At 66.2% G+C, this 17,411-nt stretch overlaps 1 protein-coding gene across 1 annotated transcript; it reads left to right on the top strand.

Moving 5' to 3' along the window:
* The first annotated feature begins 240 nt into the window (after nucleotides 1-240).
* Nucleotides 241-14,328, top strand: SP1 (Sp1 transcription factor). The gene is made up of 5 exons (XM_035572541.2): nucleotides 241-586; nucleotides 1,204-2,719; nucleotides 12,110-12,278; nucleotides 13,005-13,204; nucleotides 13,339-14,328. Exons 1-5 carry the CDS (start codon nucleotides 512-514, stop codon nucleotides 13,656-13,658), a joined length of 2,280 nt encoding a protein of 759 aa, XP_035428434.1. The 5' UTR covers nucleotides 241-511; the 3' UTR covers nucleotides 13,659-14,328.
* Nucleotides 14,329-17,411: the final 3,083 nt, after the last annotated feature.

The following is a 17,411-nucleotide window of genomic DNA, read 5'->3' as shown; positions in this document are numbered from 1 at the left end:
GCCGGCTCGCCGCCCCCGGCCGCACGGCTGGCCGCCGCCCGGGGCGGCTCCCGCGACCGGAAGGGAAAGGGCCCGTGCGCCCTGGTGCAGCCCGGGGCTCCGCCGGAGTGGCCCGCCTAAGGCAGGCACGCCGCGGGGCCGCCCCGTCGCCCCCGCCGGGGCTTCCGAACGCCGGCCCGGCCCGCCCGGCCCCCCCGGCCCCCGCCCCCGGCCGCCGCGCCCGCCGGCGGCCGCGCCCCCGGGCCTGGAGCCGGGCCGGGGCCGCTGCCTCTTCCTCCTCCTCCTCCTCCTCCTCCTCCCCCCCCTCCTCCCCCCCCCGTCCCGCTGCCAGCTCCCCTTGGCAGCGCCCTGTGCTCGGCGCCCGGCAGCACCCCCGCCCCCCTCCCCGTGTCCCCCCCCCCCCCCTTTCCCCTGTCCCCCCGTCCCCCCCCCAGGGAACCCCGCTGCCCAGACATGGCTCTGACTCCCGCTGTCGCCTCCCTCCCTCGCAGACCAGGAGAGCCCCGATGAGATGGCTGCGGTGAAGCCCGAGAAGGGCGAAGGCGAGGGCAGCAGCGACGGCAGCGCGGCCGGCGGCGAGGGCCAGGTGAGTGCGAGGCCCCGCCGCCGCCACGGCCTCGCGGCTCCGCTCTGCCCCCGGCACAAAGTCCGGGGCCGGGGCCGAGCCGCGCTGCTTGCCCGGCCCGGCCGAGCGTGGCGCAGGCTCCTCTCCCCGGGGAGAGAAGCAGAGGGCGAGCGCCCGCCCGGGGATCCTCACAGCGCCCCCAAAAACGTGCCCCGCGCACCCCCCCCCCCTGCTCCCAGCGGACACCGCGGCCCTGGCCGGCCCTTCTCCCGGTTGCCCAAGAGCGGTTGCGTGGCCCGGGAGCTGTTTTCCTGCGGGGAGGTTCCCCCGTGCTGGGGCGGAGGAGCCGTCTCCCCGTGCTTTGCGTGCTGGCTCCCTCCCCTGCCTTCCCTCCCGCGGGGTTTTTCTCTGTGGGTTCAGTCTGTCCCGGCCTGACAGCCCGGCGTCTGGCAGTTGTATTTTTCCGGCTGTGGGTGGGTTTTCTCAGGAAGGAGTGTTTATCTTTTCCAAGTACGCTCCTCCCTGCCTTCTCTTTTTTTTTTTTTTTTTTTTTTTTTTTCAATTTCTCTCTTTATTTTCGGCCTGCCCACGGCGCCGCCTCCCCCGCCCTTAACTCCTCCTCCTCCTCTCCCTCCCAGGAGTCGCAGCCTTCCCCGCTGGCCCTGCTGGCGGCCACCTGCAGCAGGATCGAGTCTCCCAACGAGAACTCCAACGGCTCCCAGGGCCAGCAGGGCGGGAGCAGCAGCGAGCTGGACCTGACGGCCGCCGCCGCCCAGATCGCCCAGTCGGCCAACGGCTGGCAGATCATCTCCGCCGGCTCCAGCACGCCCACCTCCAAGGAGCAGGGCGGCAACGGCGGCGGCGGCGGCGACGCCTCCTCCAAAAGCCGGCCGGTGAGCGCGGGGCCGTACGTGGTGACGGCCGCCTCCAACCTGCAGAACCAGCAGGTGCTGACGGGGCTGCCGGGCGTCATCCCCAACATCCAGTACCAGGTCATCCCCCAGTTCCAGACCATCGACGGGCAGCAGCTGCAGTTCGCCACCGCCCCCGCGCAGGTGAACGTGCAGCAGGATGCCTCCGGGCAGCTCCAGATCATCCCCGGCGCCAACCAGCAGATCATCACGAGCCGAGCGGGGACGGGCAACCTGATCGCCATGCCCAACCTGCTGCAGCAGGCCGTCCCCATCCAGGGCGTGGGCCTGGCCAACAGCACCCTCTCGGGGCAAACCCAGTACGTGGCCAACGTCCCCGTGGCCCTCAACGGCAACATCACCCTGCTGCCCGTCAACAGCGTGGCCGCCAGCCTGGCCCCCACCTCGCAGACGGTCACCCTGAGCGGCTCGGGCTCGCCGGACAGCAGCTCGCAGCCGGCCGCCTCGGGCGCCGCCGCCGCCGCCATCAGCTCGGCCAACGGCGCCACGTCCCACGCCAGCTCCGGCTCCTTCTTCACCACCGCCAACAGTTACTCCGCCACCACCACCACCAGTAACGTGGGCATCATGAATTTCTCCACCGGCGCCGCGGTGGGGACCAACGTCCAGGCGCAGCCGCCGCAGAGGGCCGGCAGCGTGCCCAGCTCGGACTCCCTGCAGAGCCCGGTCTCGGGGGTGGCGTTGCAGCCGGGGCAGCAGAAGGAGGGCGAGCAGAGCCAGCAGCAGCAGCAGCAGCAGCAGCAGCAGCAGATCCTGATCCAACCGCAGCTGGTCCAAGGGGGGCAGACGATCCAAACCCTGCAGACCGCCCCGCTCTCCAGCCAGACCTTCGCCGCTCAAGCCATCTCGCAGGACGCCCTGCAGAACCTGCAGCTCCAGGCCGTGCCCAACTCGGGGCCCATCATCATCCGAACGCCCACGGTGGGGCCCAACGGGCAGGTGAGCTGGCAGACCATCCAGCTCCAGAACCTGCAGGTGCAGAACCCCCAGGCGCAGACAATCACCTTGGCCCCCATGCAGGGAGTTTCGCTGGGCCAGACGGGCAGCACCAGCACCACGCTCACCCCCATCGCCTCCCTCCCCAGCGGCACCGTCACGGTCAACGCCGCCCAGCTCTCCTCCGTGCCAGGCCTCCAGACTATTAACCTCAGTGCCTTGGGAGCGTCTGGGATCCAGGTGCACCAGCTGCCGGGGCTGCCGCTGGCCATCGCCAACGCTGCCGGTAAGTGCTGGCGGCTCGCTGCCTTCCCGTGAGCCGCGGGGGAAAACGGGAGGAGAGACCGCGCGGGCCTCAGCACCGCGCGGGATGCGGGGCGCCTGCATCACCGGGGCCGGAGCCGGGATGGTCGAGGCAGGGTCGAGCTGGCGGGTGGCCCGGCGCTCGTGCCGGCCCCAGGAAGGAAGCGGCGAGGCTCCGCCGACGGCTCGAGGACCCCGAAAGCGATAGTTTGGGGTAGAATTAGCTTTTTCGGGGAGGGGGGGGGGGGGGTTGAGCAGGTGCGAGGGGAGCCCGGGAGGTGGCTGGGAGCGGGGAAGGAGAGGAAAGGGGAGGGACGCCGCCGAGCGGCCTCGATGCGGGGCTGAGGGGGAAGAGCAGCGCGGGCTGGCGCGAGGCCCCGGCGGCCCCCCGGGGGTCTGGGCAGCGGGGTGACGCCGCGGGGAGGGCGGGGGGCGCGGGGCCAGGCTGCAGGGAGAGCCCCGGCTGCGTAGGACCCGGGGAAAGGCGGCGAGGAGCCTCAGCCCCCGCCGCCCTCCTGCGAGAAAACAACCGCGGCAAGGCCCTGGGGAATTGCCTCGAGCGGCCGCTTTATATTTAGCCTCCAGCTGGGGGCCGGGGCGGGGGGGGGACGGCGCGTTCCCACCTCTCTCCCCGAAGCTCTCCCCCCATCCCAGACCCCGCGGCTGCCACGTGGAAGCGCCGAGACGGGGCCGAAACCGCTGCCGTAAAGGTCTCCGCTCGCTCCTCCGCCGGGCGGGTTTATTTTTTAGGCTCCTTTTCCTTTTTTTTTTTTCTATTTTTTTTTCCTTCTTCTTTTTTTAAAACCGTTCTGGCCGCAGCCGAAAGGGCCGCGGCTGGGTTGAGTCCCGGCCGAGGGGCGGCGAGGAGCGCTGCTCGACCCGCCCGGCGCTTCCCTCTCGCGAGAGGCGCCGGCGGATTTTTGCAGCGCTATTCGGGGCTGTCGCCGCGGCGGCCCGGCTCGCGGGCGGCTTTATCGCAGGCAGCGGCGTGCGGGGGCTTAGCCTGATGTCCCCGAGCCTACGAGAGCGTCACGGGCTCTGTCCCCGGGGGGGGGGGGCTCGTTTCTTTCGCCCCCCAAGGGTTTGCTGTGGTCCCGAGGGCGCTGTGCAGCGCGCCCGGCTGGTTCTGAGCGCTGAGAAGCGCCCGGGCGCCTCCCGGTTCCTGTATCTGTGCCTGGCTCTGCCCTCGGAGGTGGGGCAGGGAGGATCGCCGCCGAGACCACCCCCCCAGCTCCCCGCCGCCTCCTCTTCCTCCTCCTCTTCCTCTTTCTCTCTCTCTCTCTCTTTTTTTTTTGGGGGGGGGTTGTTTTCCTCCCCCCCTTCAGCCCGGCAGCGCGGCCAGGCGCCGAGCCGCAGCCCTCCGAGCCCGGCAGCTGCCCCCAGAGCCTCGGCCGAGGGCCTCGCTCCCTCCCGGCCGCGAGGACGTGGCGCGGAGGCGGCGCTTCGGTGTCGTTCAGCTCGGGAACGGAGCGGGCCGCGGGTCCCTGAGGGCTCGCGGGGACCCGCTGGGGCCCACGGGGTGGCACAGGGGCCGGGGGGCGCCGGGGCTGAGCACCCTGCTCTGCCCCGCTCCCTCCCCGGCGTCGAGCTGCGCGCCTCGGATCCAGCCTGGACGAGGTTTCCCGTGCTCGGGATGGGGGCTGCAAACGTTTTGGGCCCGCTTTGGTTTGATCTCTGGTGGCAGCTTAAGGGGGCGGCTCCTTTCGGCCTCTCGCCTGGTGGTGAAATATCCCCGAGTTTTCCGCGCCGAGCTCCGTGCTCGGCCTCCGACGGCTCCGTGAGCGCCCGCCGCCTGTGCTTGGGACTCCGCGTGCTCGCTTCCCGCTCGAGGCAGAGGCTCGGGAGGATTTTTCGGGGCGGGACAAAGCTCTTCCGAGGGAGGCGAGGGGGGGGAAGCAAGCGAAACCTCGCCGAGGTTCGGCCGGGGGAACGGCAGCGGGCCGAGGAGGCGCAGCATCGTCCCGGCCCCTCGCGGCGGGGAGAAGCCTCTCGGTGTCCTCCCCGCAAAGCGAGGAGGGGAAGGATTTCCCCCTGAAGACCCCCCCCACCCCCCCCCAAAAAAAAAACCCGAGGGGGCTTTCAGAAGCAACCTTTGGCCCGTGGGAGCGAGGCAGCGCCCGGCGCCACGGTCGGGGTAATTAGCCCGTGGCGTCCTGCTCGAGCCGCCGCCTCCTCGGCGCTCGCCGGGCTGTGAACTGGGAGGCGATGGGAGTTAACTGGGAGCTTGGCGGCCCTACTGGGACGGCACGCGGCCCAACAGGCCCCGCAGCCGGCTCGGCGAGGGGCGGCACGCCGGGGAGGGGACGGCCCCGCTGGCCTTGTCCCAAAATCCCTGCGCGGTGCCGCCGCTCCCCGAGCCCAGCGGGTACGAGGACCGCGTTGGGGTGAAAAAAGGAGGTTTTGGGTGCCGTGGGGGCTCCGGGTGCTGCGATACTCGGGCGCCTGCCCTCTGCGGGGTCACCGATTGCCACCCCGGTGCTGGGAAGGGGACATCTCGTGTCCTGCGTGGCTCCGCGGGGCGGGGGGAGCTTCGGAGAAGCTCGCGGTGCCGCGGTTTCTCTTCCCCTTTTGAGCTCGTTGTAGGGGAGGAGGAGCCGAGGGAATTCTCCGTGTCCTCGAGCCGCGGCGGCCGGGCGGCTCGGCCCCAAATCCCGGTCCCTGCCCTTCTCCAGCCCCTGGCAGAGTCCCGGCAGATACGGGGCCCTACCCGGCCCCGGTAGCGCGCTGGGCAAACAGCCTGCAGCCGCGGCTCCCGGTGGGGCAGCGCTGCAGCCGAAGCCCTCGTCCGAGGCCCCGGCCTCGTGTCAAGCCGCCGAGCCCTCGGAAGGGGCTTCTCCCCCCCGGGGAGGGTCGCTCGGCCCCGTGGCTCCGTCGGGGACGTGGAGAGCGAGATTTTGGGGTCGCTCCCGTGCCGGGCACGCCGCCGTGGCACCGCGCTCGTCCCGCCGCCGACCCCGTTCTGTCCCCGCTGGCGGGCGAAGATCGAAGCAGGCGGCCGTCCCCACACCTCGCACGGATCCTGCTCGTCCCCGTGCCCCCGAGGGACAGCCCGGGACGCCGAGGGACCGGCCCCGCCGCGGTGAGCCCCCCACCCAGAGCCACGTCCGCGCCGAGCCCCGGATATCGCCCACCCCGGGGCCTTTTGGCAGGAGCAGCCCCGTTCCCAGGCTCCGGCCGGCGCTTGGAGGGGGGCTCGGGGCCGAACCACGGCGTCGAGCGTCGCGAGGACGCCCTTGGGAAAGGAAACAGCCCCACGAGGACGCCCCCGTGGAAAGGAAAAAGCCCGGGTGAAGGAAGTAACCCCCTGAAACCCGGCTGCCAAACGCGGCCCCGGCCCCGGGCGGTGACTTCGTGCTCCCGGGGCTGTTGGCAGGCGGCAGGGCGCTGCCACAAAGACCCGATTGTCCCCCGATCGTCCCCGTTTGCCGCTTTTAAGGGCGGCTTTGTGGCAGGGCCCCCATGAGCCGTCCGCATGGCATCGGCTGCGGAGGGGAGGGGAAAATCGGAGTCGGTCTCGGGCCAGCAAGCCCGGACAGGATCTCTCCTCGAGGCGCTGGAATTGTTTTGTTTCGCTCCCCCCCCCCCACCCCGTGACATCACTTCAGAAAATAATTATCTTGTGAAATTTCCTCCTCTAGACCCGAGCCGGGCTGGACTTGAAGCGCCCACCCCCCACCCCCCCCCGCCTTCCTCGGCTGAGCTCTGTCCTCGCCCCGATAACGAGCGGTGCCGGAGGGGGGGCGCGCGGGTCCCCGGGGTCCTCGGCCCCGTCGCGATAGGAGCGATCCCCCGCGGGGCTGCGGCCCTCCTGGGGGGCTCGTGCCCCCTGCAAAGCTGCCGTCGGCACGGCGAGGGGCTCGGGGGCGGCTCCGTGGGGCGGCCCTGCTCTTCCTCCTCCTCCTCCTCCTCCCCGCGGTGGGGCTGGGAGCGTGCTGGCAGCGGTGCTGGTCGGACTGGTTGGGTGCTGCGCACCAGCCTCCCTGCCAGAGAGGTTCCCCGCCCGGCGCGGGGCTGTCGCACGGCACTGCCCTCGCCCTCCCCTTCCTTTTCCCCCTCGCCCTCCCCTTCCTCTTCCCCCGTTCTCCCCTTCCTCTTCCCCCGTTCTCCCCTTCCTCTTCCCCCGTTCTCCCCTTCCTCTTCCCCCTCGCCTCCCCTTCCTCTTCCCCCGTTCTCCCCTTCCTCTTCCCCCTCGTCCTCCCCTTCCTTTTCCCCCTCGCCCTCCCCTTCCTCTTCCCCCCTCGCCTCCCCTTCCTTTCCCCCCTCGCCTCCCCTTCCTTTTCCCCCTCGCCTCCCCTTCCTTTTCCCCCTCGCCTCCCCTTCCTTTTCCCCCCTCGCCTCCCCTTCCTTTTCCCCCCTCGCCTCCCCTTCCTTTTCCCCCCTCGCCTCCCCTTCCTTTTCCCCCCTGTTCTCCCCTTCCTTTTCCCCCCTGTTCTCCCCTTCCTTTTCCCCCCTGTTCTCCCCTTCCTTTTCCCCCCTGTTCTCCCCTTCCTTTTCCCCCCTGTTCTCCCCTTCCTTTTCCCCCCTGTTCTCCCCTTCCTTTTCCCCCCTGTTCTCCCCTTCCTTTTCCCCCCTGTTCTCCCCTTCCTTTTCCCCCCTGTTCTCCCCTTCCTTTTCCCCCCTGTTCTCCCCTTCCTTTTCCCCCCTGTTCTCCCCTTCCTTTTCCCCGCTCGTCCTCCCCCTTTTCCCCCCTCGCCCTCCCCTTCCTTTTCCCCCGTCGAGCGCAGGAGCTCTGGCTGGGACGTGGCACAGGGCACGGGCACAAATCCCCTGCTGCAGGTGGGAACGGAGGTTCAGGAGCGGGGATTTCCCCTCTCCGCAGCCTCTCTGGGTGTGCCCCGGCCCCCCTCACGCATCATTAGGGACGTTTCTGCTTCCCTTTAGCCGACCCCGTCTCTTTGTCGGCGCGCTTTGGTGTAGGATTTGCTGTGCCACAGGGTAAGGACGCTCTGGCAGGGCCACCCCTTGGGCACCGGGGCACCGGCTTTGGCAGGGCTAGAGGCAAAACCCCAGTTTCACGGCAGCCCAGGGGGGAATTCGGAGGGCAGAGGAGCGGCGTGGTTCGGCTTGCAGCGTGACGAAGGTGGTCGGTGAGTCCTGGGGGGGGCCGCGGCTCTGCGGATGGCAGGGGGTGGCTTCCAGGCTGACCCAGGGCTGGGCGGCCGCGGACCCGCAGCTCCGTGCCGGGGTAGTTCCTCCTTCCAAAGGAAGCGGGGCTTACCGTGGCGCACGGAAACCGCCTCCAGCTGCGGGAATTGTGGAACTCGCCGCCTGGCCTCGCAGGTCGTTCAATCCGGAGCAAGACGCGCTCGCTCGGGGTGCCGCAGCCCGACCTCGGAGCTCCCCACGTCCCCCGCCCGTGGCTCCGAATTACGAAGCCAGAGCTCGGCGAATTCACGCGAGCAGCTTCCGCCGCGGATGAACTCATTCCGCAAATCAGCGAGGCAATCAAACGAGAGAGCAACGGGGCGGGGGGGGGCCTGCCTCCCAAAACCGTGCTTCGTTCCGTTCAATTCTCTTCCGTCCGCCTGCGGGACGGCGCTGGGGCGCCCTGGGGAGAGCGGCGAGCACCGGCCCAAGTCGGGCTCTGCCAGAGAAACAAATGAAGGAGAGGAGGAGGAAGCGGGGAGCGCTGTCGAGCTGCTGGGCGCTGGGCAGGTTGGGTTTCGGCTCTCGCAGGCGCGTGCCTGCCGTCTGCCGCCCGCCGCCAGGAAGCGCGGGAGGTCCGCCGAGGCCCCGGCTGCGTGCTGCAGGGCTGTGCTGCCCCGGCCCGCAGGCTGAAAACTTCCTCTGAAAACTTCACATCGCGCCTGGGAGCTGGTTTCTGGTGCGTGGGGGCGATTTACTCTCCCCAGAAGCTGGTTTCTGGTGCGTGGGGGCGATTTACCCCCCCCAGAAGCTGGTTTCTGGTGCGTGGGGGCGATTTACCCCCCCCCAGAAGCTGGTTTTTGGTGCGTGGGGGCGATTTACCCCCCCCCAGAAGCTGGTTTTTGGTGCGTGGGGGCGATTTACCCCCCCCCAGAAGCTGGTTTTTGGTGCGTGGTGGTGATTTTCCCCCCCCCAGAAGCTGGTTTCTGGTGCGTGGGGGCGATTTACTCTCCCCAGAAGCTGGTTTTTGGTGCGTGGTGGTGATTTTCCCCCCCCCAGAAGCTGGTTTTTGGTGCGTGGTGGTGATTTACCCCCCCCCTTGAAGCTGGTTTCTGGCGCATGGCAGCGATTTATCTCCCCCCTTTTCCTCGTGCTCGGCAGGGCTGCAGCTGCCAGCGCTGCGGCGTTTGCACAAGAAACCATTTTTTTTCCCCAGCTCCTCCCTGCGCCTGAACGTCCGCCTGTCCCCCTCCGCCTGTCCCCCTCCCAAGGTCACCCGGGGTGGCCCTAAAACCGCCCCGTCCCGTGCCCGCGGGGCATTTCTCCCCTCCTTTCGGTTTGCTAAATAAAACCTCTCAACCCGAGCGGTTTTTTCCTCCGACGAGCGGCCAGAAGACAAGAAGCACCTTGTCTCAGGGACGCGGCGAGCCAGGAGCTCGGCGGTTTGGCCTTTTAATGCCAGCGAACAGCAGCGAGCCGGGGCCGAGCCGGACGCAGGAGCAGAGCAGGGGCAGCCCCTGCCCCGTCCCCTCGCAGGCAAGTCCCTCCTGGCCCTGTGCTCCCCAGGGTCTGTTTGTTTTAATCCTCACCGGACCCCCTCGCTCTTGCTGCTCATCTATTTTTTCAGGGCTTCATTGACCCGAGCGTGGACCGGGGCCTTGGCAGCCCTCACAAAAGCTTTAGTCTTAGAAGTAATCTATATTAGTGGAGATAATAAACATAAATTATCCAGCTGGGCGCTCGCCGCCAAGTTTTCTCCTGAAGCTGCAATATTCTGGAGGCTTCGGCGCGTCCCGATACGTGAAGAATGAAGCGTGTACGTACAGGATCTGTCTTCTCCTGCCGTAATTTATTTATACCTTAATTAGATGCGAGCCATAGATTACCAGAAGGAAGGCTTGGGCTTTTTCCCCTCCGTATGACACGCCAGCAGACGATAAAACGCTGCGTAGGCTTTTGCCTGTTGGAAGATGGAAGCGGTTCCAAGGTACCCGTGCTGGATTCTCCCCCTCTGTATTTTTTTCTTTTGGCAGCAGCTCGCCCAGGGCGGTGCGATGGGAAATCTCTGGTCTGGTAGCTGCGAGGCGAGCTGGTGGCTGAGAAAGCTGTAAAAAAAAAAAAAAAAAAAAAGGCAACCAAGCCCCAACCCTGCTGCGGATGAGCAGGACGAGGGCAGAGCTCTTCTCCCGCCGGACAAGCGCGGGTCCTCGCGGTGAGCATCGGAGCCGGGGCATCGCAGCCGCTGCAGCTGCTCCGATCTCTTTTTTTTTTGGTGGTTTTTCTTCTTTCCGGAGCCTCCCCGGGGCACCACTGACACCTGCTGGTAACGGAGCTCGGCCCCGAACCTCGCCGGGTTGTGAAACTCCCTCCGGGTGCAGGAAGAGCGCCCAGCGTGCGGCCACCAGAAGTCACAGGCGGCTCCTTCGTCAGCGCCAGCACCTCTCGGCGTGCCACCTCCTGCCCGCGGCGCGTTGCCTGGAAAAAAAAAAAAACAAAAAAACCAGGATTTTAGAGCAAATTTCGCTGCTGAAGGTACCGGAGAGAGGAGCTGGAGCCGGTCCTCGTCCCTGCCCCACGTGGGGTGAAGCAGGGGCACTGCCACGTCCCCGATGTCCCCAGCAGCCTCTCGGTGACCAAGCCGTCCCCGCACGGCTCTGCGCAGCGCTGGCCGCCCCGCTCCGTCCCCTTAACGCCTCCTCGGAGCCAACCAGGAAAGCCCCAGCGGGGCATTTTGGGGGGAAGGACCAGCCCTGATGGCATCGGGAGAGGATTTTGGGGGAAGAGGGGCAGAGCGCGGCGCTGTCTGCTCTCGGGAGCGAGGCCGCACGTGTGCCTGCACGTGCCTTAGCTCGGCCCCGCGCCCCGGCACCACCGATCTCACGCCGCCACCTCCGCCCCGCCTGCTGCACGCAGGAAATTTGGGAGGAAAGAGGCGAATTCGGAGCAAGCCGAGGATGCTGCGGCCCGGCCGGCGGCGGCGCGGCCCTAAATCTGCCGCCAGCCCGCTTGGCATATGTTAATTGCTGCTGAAAAGAGATTACTCAGCCCGCCGTCCCCGCGCCCGCCGCAGCTTTTCGGCGTGAAAATAATCAAGCAGCGGAGCTTGAAAGGAAATAAAACACTGGCGAAGTGCGCGTGGGGCTGCTGGGGAAGCAATTAGGCGCCAGCAGAAGCGCAGAGCAATAAAACGGCAATGAAAACTGATGGGCTTAAAAACTTCCCCCCCCCCCCCCCCTAAAAACTTCCCCCCCGACGGCTTCTCTAATTGGGAATTGCTCCTCGGGGAGGGGGGGACGCCCTCGGTGAGCGGCGCCAGCTGATTTTTCAACTTTATCTACGTCTCTATCTCCCGTTCGGTAATCGCGGTAATTAACGGAGCGCGTGCCGGTCCCGTCTGAGCTGCTGGGTGCTGCCGAGGGCCGGGGTGCTGCAGCCTGATTTATTCATCGATGTCTTTTTTGGGGGTCTGCCGGGGGGGTGGGGGGGCGCTCGCGTCTGCTCCGTGTGCTTGCTGCTGTCGGTTGTTGCTTCCATTGGGTTTAAAGCAGGGAGGTGCCAGGAAGGGCGAGCCGGCTCGCCCGGCCCAGAAATCGAGGGGAAAAGAGGCGGTTTAGAGGAAAAACAAAAAGAGAAGGTGCGTCCCGGGGATGTCTGCGGGGAGAGGAGAGGGCAAACGGCCCCGGCTGGGGGAAGGTGAGGACGGGAGGTGGTGAAACGCGGGCGCAGGTGGCACGGAGGGCGCTGGGCAGGAGGCAGCGCTGCCCTTGGCGCTGTTCCACCGCTGGCTTTATCGCTGACGCTGCTCCCAGCCGGCCGGCGCTGCTGGGTTTACAGGTGGTTTTTTTTTATTATTATTATTTTTTTTTTTTGCTGTTTTCTGTGCTCGGGGAACCGAAATAGCTGAAATAGTTGGCAGGTGGCGGGCGCGACGTGCGCGGCCCGTCCGTGCTGGGAACCCGGCTCCTGCCTCGGACGCGCTCGCCGGGCGCGGGGCGGCGCGAGGGGGGGGGCAGAGCTGGCGGTGGGATTCCCGGAGCTCAAATCCCACGGGAAGCCGAGGGAGCGGGCTGGGATTAACAACCTCCCACTGCTCCTTCAAGCTGGCAAGGCGAAGGGGTTCCCCCTCTTGGCCCTGTGGCTGCTGCGGGGAGGGTTTGCAGGTGTGGGTGCCCGTCGCTGGATGCTCGGCCTCGGGCGCGAGGTCCGGGCACGAGGGGCGCCTCTCGTCCCCCTTCTGCCGCTTGGGGACGTGGCCGGAGCCCGCAGCAAGCCCCGTGCTTCCTTCCAGGTGACCACAGCGCCCAGCTGGGCCTCCATGGCGCCAGCGGGGACGGGCTGGGCGACGACAACGCGGCGGTGGAGGAAGGAGAGACCAGCCCGGACCCCCAGCCCCAGCAGGGCCGCAAGGTGCGGAGGGAAGCCTGCACTTGCCCCTACTGCAAGGACAGCGAGGGAAGGTAAGGGGGGGGCCCCTCTGCGGCCCCGACACGCTCTGCGGCCCCACCTGGGAAGGAGGAGCCGCGTTTAGGGACACATCTCGGGGGCGAGGGATGAAACCTGGTCACCCAGGGTGTGGTGGCACGGCTGCTGGCCGCTCCCCTTCATTGGGGATGGGTTTTCACAGAGTCACAGAATTGGAGGGGTCGCAAGGGACCTCGAGAGATCATCGGGACCAACCCCCCTGCCAAAGCAGGTTCCCTACAGCAGGTTGCCCAGGTAGGCCTCCAGACGGGCCTTGAGTATCTCCAGAGAAGGAGACCCCACGACCTCCCTGGGCAGCCTGTCCCAGGGCTCCGTCACCCTCACCGTGAAGAATTTCTTTCTCATAGTCGTGCAGAACTTCCCGGGCTCCATTTTGTGGCCAGTGCCCCTTGTCCTGTCCCCACAGACCTCTGAAAAGAGGTTGGCCAAATCCCTCTGTCTCCCACGCTTCAGGTGTTTACCAACATTGATGAGATCCCCCCTCAGTCTTCTTTTCTCCAGGCTGAACAGCCCCAGGTCCCTCAGCCTTTCCTCACAGGGGAGATGCTCCAGGCCCCGTCTCATCTTTGTGGCCTCCTCGGGACTCATCCAAGAGATCCCTGTCCTTTTTTCCGGCGGCGACGGGAACGTGGGGCACAAAACGCGTTGTTCAATCCCCCTCGGTGCGTTCGGGGCCGTTCTAACCCTCGGACATCTTCCAGGAGCTCTGGGGATCCGGGTAAAAAAAAGCAGCACATCTGCCACATCCCGGGCTGCGGCAAGGTGTACGGCAAGACCTCGCACCTGCGGGCTCACCTGCGGTGGCACACGGGCGAGCGGCCCTTCATCTGCACCTGGATCCTCTGCGGGAAGCGCTTCACCCGCTCCGACGAGCTGCAGCGGCACAAGCGCACGCACACGGGTAGGGCTCGGGGCCGCGCCGCCGCTGGGGGCTGCTGCCTCCCTCCCCCTGCTCCGGGTGGGTTGGGGGGGGACCCTATAACACCCCCCCGCCCCCCCCCCCCCCGTGACCCCTTTCTCCTTTCTCGCTCGCAGGGGAGAAGAAATTCGCCTGCCCGGAGTGCCCCAAGCGCTTCATGCGGAGCGACCACCTCTCCAAGCACATCAAGACCCACCAGAACAAGAAGGGAGGCGCGGCCAACAGCGTGGCCATGAACGTCTCCGCCGTCCCCATGGACACGGGGGCGGCCGCGGAGGGCAACGGCGGGCCCACCCCCTCGGCCCTCATCGCCACCAACATGGTGGCCATGGAAGCCATCTGCCCCGAGGGCATCGCCCGCCTGGCCAGCAGCGGCATCAACGTCATGCAGGTGGCCGACCTCCAGTCCATCAACATCAGCGGCAACGGCTTCTGAGGGCCCGGGCGGGACGCGGGCACCGGCGGCGGCGACGGCGCCGGGCGGCGCGGGGCCGAGAGGCGAGCGGGGACGGAGCCGGCGGCGGCGACGCTCAGCGCGGGGGCGACGTCCGGGCGCGCCCCCCCCCCCCCCCCAGCACTATAACGCCCAGCTCCTCCTCCCCGGGATCGCAGCCCTCCGTGAGCTGGCCGACCTCCGGGGCCCGGCGACCACACACGAAGGCCAGAGCTATATATATATATTTTTTAATTTCGGCTTGACCCTCTTATTATTATTATTTTCCCTCCCCCCTGCCCTCCCTCCGCCCCCTCCCCGAGGTCCGTCTGCCCCTCCGTAGCTAGCCTTCGATGCCATCATGCCTTTGGTAAAAGCATACGATCGTTGGGATACATTTTTAGCAAAAAAAAAAAAAAAAAGAAAAGAAAAAAAAAACACAAAAAAAAAAAAGAGGGAGAAAAAAAAAAAGAAAGAAAAAAGATTCTATATTATTATTATATATATAAAAATATAAAATGTCTTCGTTTGAGAGAGGAGAGGTTTTGCTGCGACCATGGCTTGGTCCCTTTGATGCCTTATCTCGGAACAGGTTGACCCTCTGGGGCGGTTCGGACAGTGCCCGAGCCGCGGCTCAGACCCGACGTTACCTTCATTGTAACCTTAAAAAGAGAAGAAAAAAACAAAAAAAAAAACAAAAAAAAAATCAAAAAAAAAAAAAAACCAACCAACCAACCCCAAGTCTTTTTTGTACGCTTTGCTTTTAGGTTGTTCTTTAATTTCTTTGTAATTATTTGGGTGAGGTTTTGCTTTTTTTTTTTTTTTTTTTTTTTTCTCCACCCCCCCCCTCCTTTTTCCCTGCAAGTTCTGATTTTTGTTTTGCAGCGAGGAACCTTTTCCTCCGTGGTTTTTTTTTTTGTTTGTTTGTTTTTTTGGTTTTTTAATCCCTCGCCCGCGCGGGCCGAGCGCGCGGAGGCGCTTTGTAAAGGATTTCGTGCAGGTTCACTCGAGCTGTCGGAGAGGGGCTGGGACCCGGGAAGGGGCTGGGGAGGGGGGGGACACGAGCTGGGGGGGCCCTCCGGGACCTCGGGAAATGCATTTTTTTGTCGTCCTTGCTCCCGGGAATGCCGATAACCCCCCCCAAAATCCGTGCCCGCGGGGCCGGTGGCCGAGGGGCGCTGCGTTTCCGCCCCGGGGGGGGGGGGGGTTCCTCCCCCCTTCCAGCCGTGCTTCCTCGAGGCTTGCAAAAACGGGTGTTAGAAATGGGGATGATTTGGGAAAAACCTTTTTTTTTTTTTTTTCCTTTTTTTTCCTTCCCCCCCCCCCGCCTGGCTTTTCCCAGCCCTGGGAGGCCCGGCCCGGCTCGCTCCCCTTCCTTTCTTCCTCCCCCACCCTCCTCTTCCTGCTGGCAGCCCCTTTCTGCCCTTCCCCTCCCTCCCTCCCGGCCAGGAAGGAGCCCCGGGGGGGGGCCCGGCTCCGTTTGCCCCCCCCCCAGAACCAGGCGGCGGGGGGAACGCGGAGCTGGAGCACCCCCGGCTCCCGAGGCGGGAGCTTTTTGGGGTGAAATCTCTTTGTTTCCGAGCAGAGCGGGGACGAGAGGAAGGCGAGGCGCGGAGAGCGAGCAGGTGGCGGCGGCGGGGGGGGGGACCCCCTGGGCAACCCCCCCGGCCCCCCCCGGAGGTGGGAACCGGCCCCAGTTTGGAGGTGGGAATGGTTTGGAGCTGGGGTTACTGGGGGGGAGAGGAAGGGGCCGCGGGCAGCCCCGGCTCCCAGGGCTGAGCTCAGGCACGTGGCACCTTCCCCCTCCCGGCCCGTGCATGGGGGGCGTTTTCTGGGGGCTTTTGGGGAAGAATTTCGTGTCCCCCCCCTCCCCCCCCCCCCCCCCAGGACCACCAGGGGACCGCGCTCAGCATCGCCCGGCGAGCCCCCCCCGCTGCCCCCAACCCCAGCCCTGTCCTCGCTTTTTGGGGTCTGCCCCGCAGCGGGGACGCGCTCCCGGAGGCGGGGAGCCCCCCCCCCCCAAATTTATAGCGGGGGCCCCCCCCCGGGGCTGGAGGAATCGCAGCCAAACTGTGAAGCGTGAAGGTCTCCTTACCTGCTTTCCTTTTTTTTGTTTTGGTTTGGTTTTTTTCTGTTTTTTTTTTTTTTTTTTTTTTTTTTTTTTTAAAATAAAGCCCTGCAGGGAGGGAGGAGGCGAGCGAGGTGCCCCCCCCCACCCCCGGCCGGCCCTTCCCCCCCCCCACCCCCCCGATATTATATTTTTGCATTTGTATATTTTTATATAGGAAACTTTACGCATTTGTATTTTAATAACCTGTGAAGCACTATGAGTCCCCCCCCGGCGCCTCGCGGCCCTCCCCTTCCACCCCCCCCCCCCGATACTGGAAGCTACAGAAAATCGGTAGAAAGCAGGATTTGGTTAATTTAAGCGTTGATTTATTCCCCCCCCCCCCCCCCATCTCGTCCCGCTGCCATGGGGGGGCCCCCAGGACCCCCAGGACCCAAGTGCCAACCCCATCCCGCGGCCCCCAGCTCCAGCGGGGTTTTGCCGTCGGGTTTTTGGTGTCCCCCCCCCCCCCCCCCCCCAAGCCGTGGCAGCACCCCGGTGACGTGTCCCCCCCCCACTTTGTCCCCCCCCCCCCCCGTCATTTTTGCTTTTTGGGCTGATGGAGCTTAATTTTCCTATGGAAACGCGGCCGGCGGCGAGGAGGCGCTGGGGGCAGGGGGACGCTGCCCCCCCCCCCCTTATTTTGGGGTCCTGGGGGGGGGGGGGGGGGGGGTGATGCTGCTGGAGCCGTCGGTGCTTCCATCACTGGGGAGGGGGCAGCTGGACCCGGTCGTCCCAGTTTGTCCCAGTTTGTCCCAGTTTGTCCCATTGAGGCTCTGCGGCACCCAGGTCCCAGCCCCGTGTGTCCCCCACCCCCGGGGCCGGAGCCCCCCCCCCCAAAACAACCCCAGCTGCCCCCCCCCCCCCACTCCCCCCCCAAAATGCCTCCGGTGACCGCGGGGAGCAAAACGTGCCTTGATCCGGGGGGGGGCGTCCGGGGGGCGGGGGGGGGGCTGCGGGCTGGGACCGGGGTCCAGCTCCCACCCCGCCGCCCCCGGGCTGCGCTCTCCACCCGGGGTTGGAGTTTTGGGCGAAAACACGGGGGTTTTGGGGCCGCCCCGCCAGCTTTAACCACCCGCGCCGGGGGGGGGGCACGGGGGGGTGGGCGCAGGATCGGGCCCCGTGCCCCCCCCCGCTGGCAATAACCCCCCCCCCCCCCCCCGTGCCCGGACTGTTCCCTCTGGCCGTGGCCGAGCTTTTTCTACTCCGGTGGCCGCCGTCCCGAGACCCGAGACCCGTTTTCAAAGTGCTATTTTTTTGTACAAAGAGACTAGATGAAAATTGTAGTTTTTTGGCTCCTTTGTAAAAATCCGGGGTGACCGACTTCTTTTGTAATAAACACGAGTCGCTGGCGTTGTCTGGACGGTCTGCGGGGCCTTCACTTGGGGCGCGGGCTCGGGGACGCTTCGGGGACCCTGGGGACGCTTTGGGGACCCTGGGGACGGTCTGAGGCCACCTTTGGGGACCCTGGGGCCACTTCGGGAGCTGTGGGGACACCCTGAGGCCGCCGTGGGGTCCCTGGGGCCACCTTGGGGACTATGGGGCCACTCTGAAGCCAATTTTGGGATCCCTGGGGCCGCCCTGAGGTCACCTTTGGGGACCCTGGGGCCACTTTGAGGACTATGGGGACACCCTGAGGCTACCTTGGG

The sequence above is a fragment of the Cygnus atratus genome, chromosome 29 (assembly GCF_013377495.2).
Source record: "Cygnus atratus isolate AKBS03 ecotype Queensland, Australia chromosome 29, CAtr_DNAZoo_HiC_assembly, whole genome shotgun sequence".
NCBI classification, from domain to species: domain Eukaryota; kingdom Metazoa; phylum Chordata; class Aves; order Anseriformes; family Anatidae; genus Cygnus; species Cygnus atratus.
The sequence above is the reverse complement of the archived record's forward strand: the minus strand, read 5'-3'. Positions and strand labels throughout refer to the sequence as shown.

What these genes read in the sequence shown, in the direction of transcription:
- SP1 (XM_035572541.2), top strand. Translation starts at nt 512, where the DNA reads ATGGCTGCGGTGAAGCCCGAGAAGGGCGAAGGCGAGGGCAGCAGCGAC. An exon ending in CGGCCGGCGGCGAGGGCCAG is followed by an intron (nt 587 to 1,203) that starts GTGAGTGCGAGG and finishes TCTCCCTCCCAG; the next exon opens with GAGTCGCAGCCTTCCCCGCT. An exon ending in TGCAAGGACAGCGAGGGAAG is followed by an intron (nt 12,279 to 13,004) that starts GTAAGGGGGGGG and finishes GACATCTTCCAG; the next exon opens with GAGCTCTGGGGATCCGGGTA.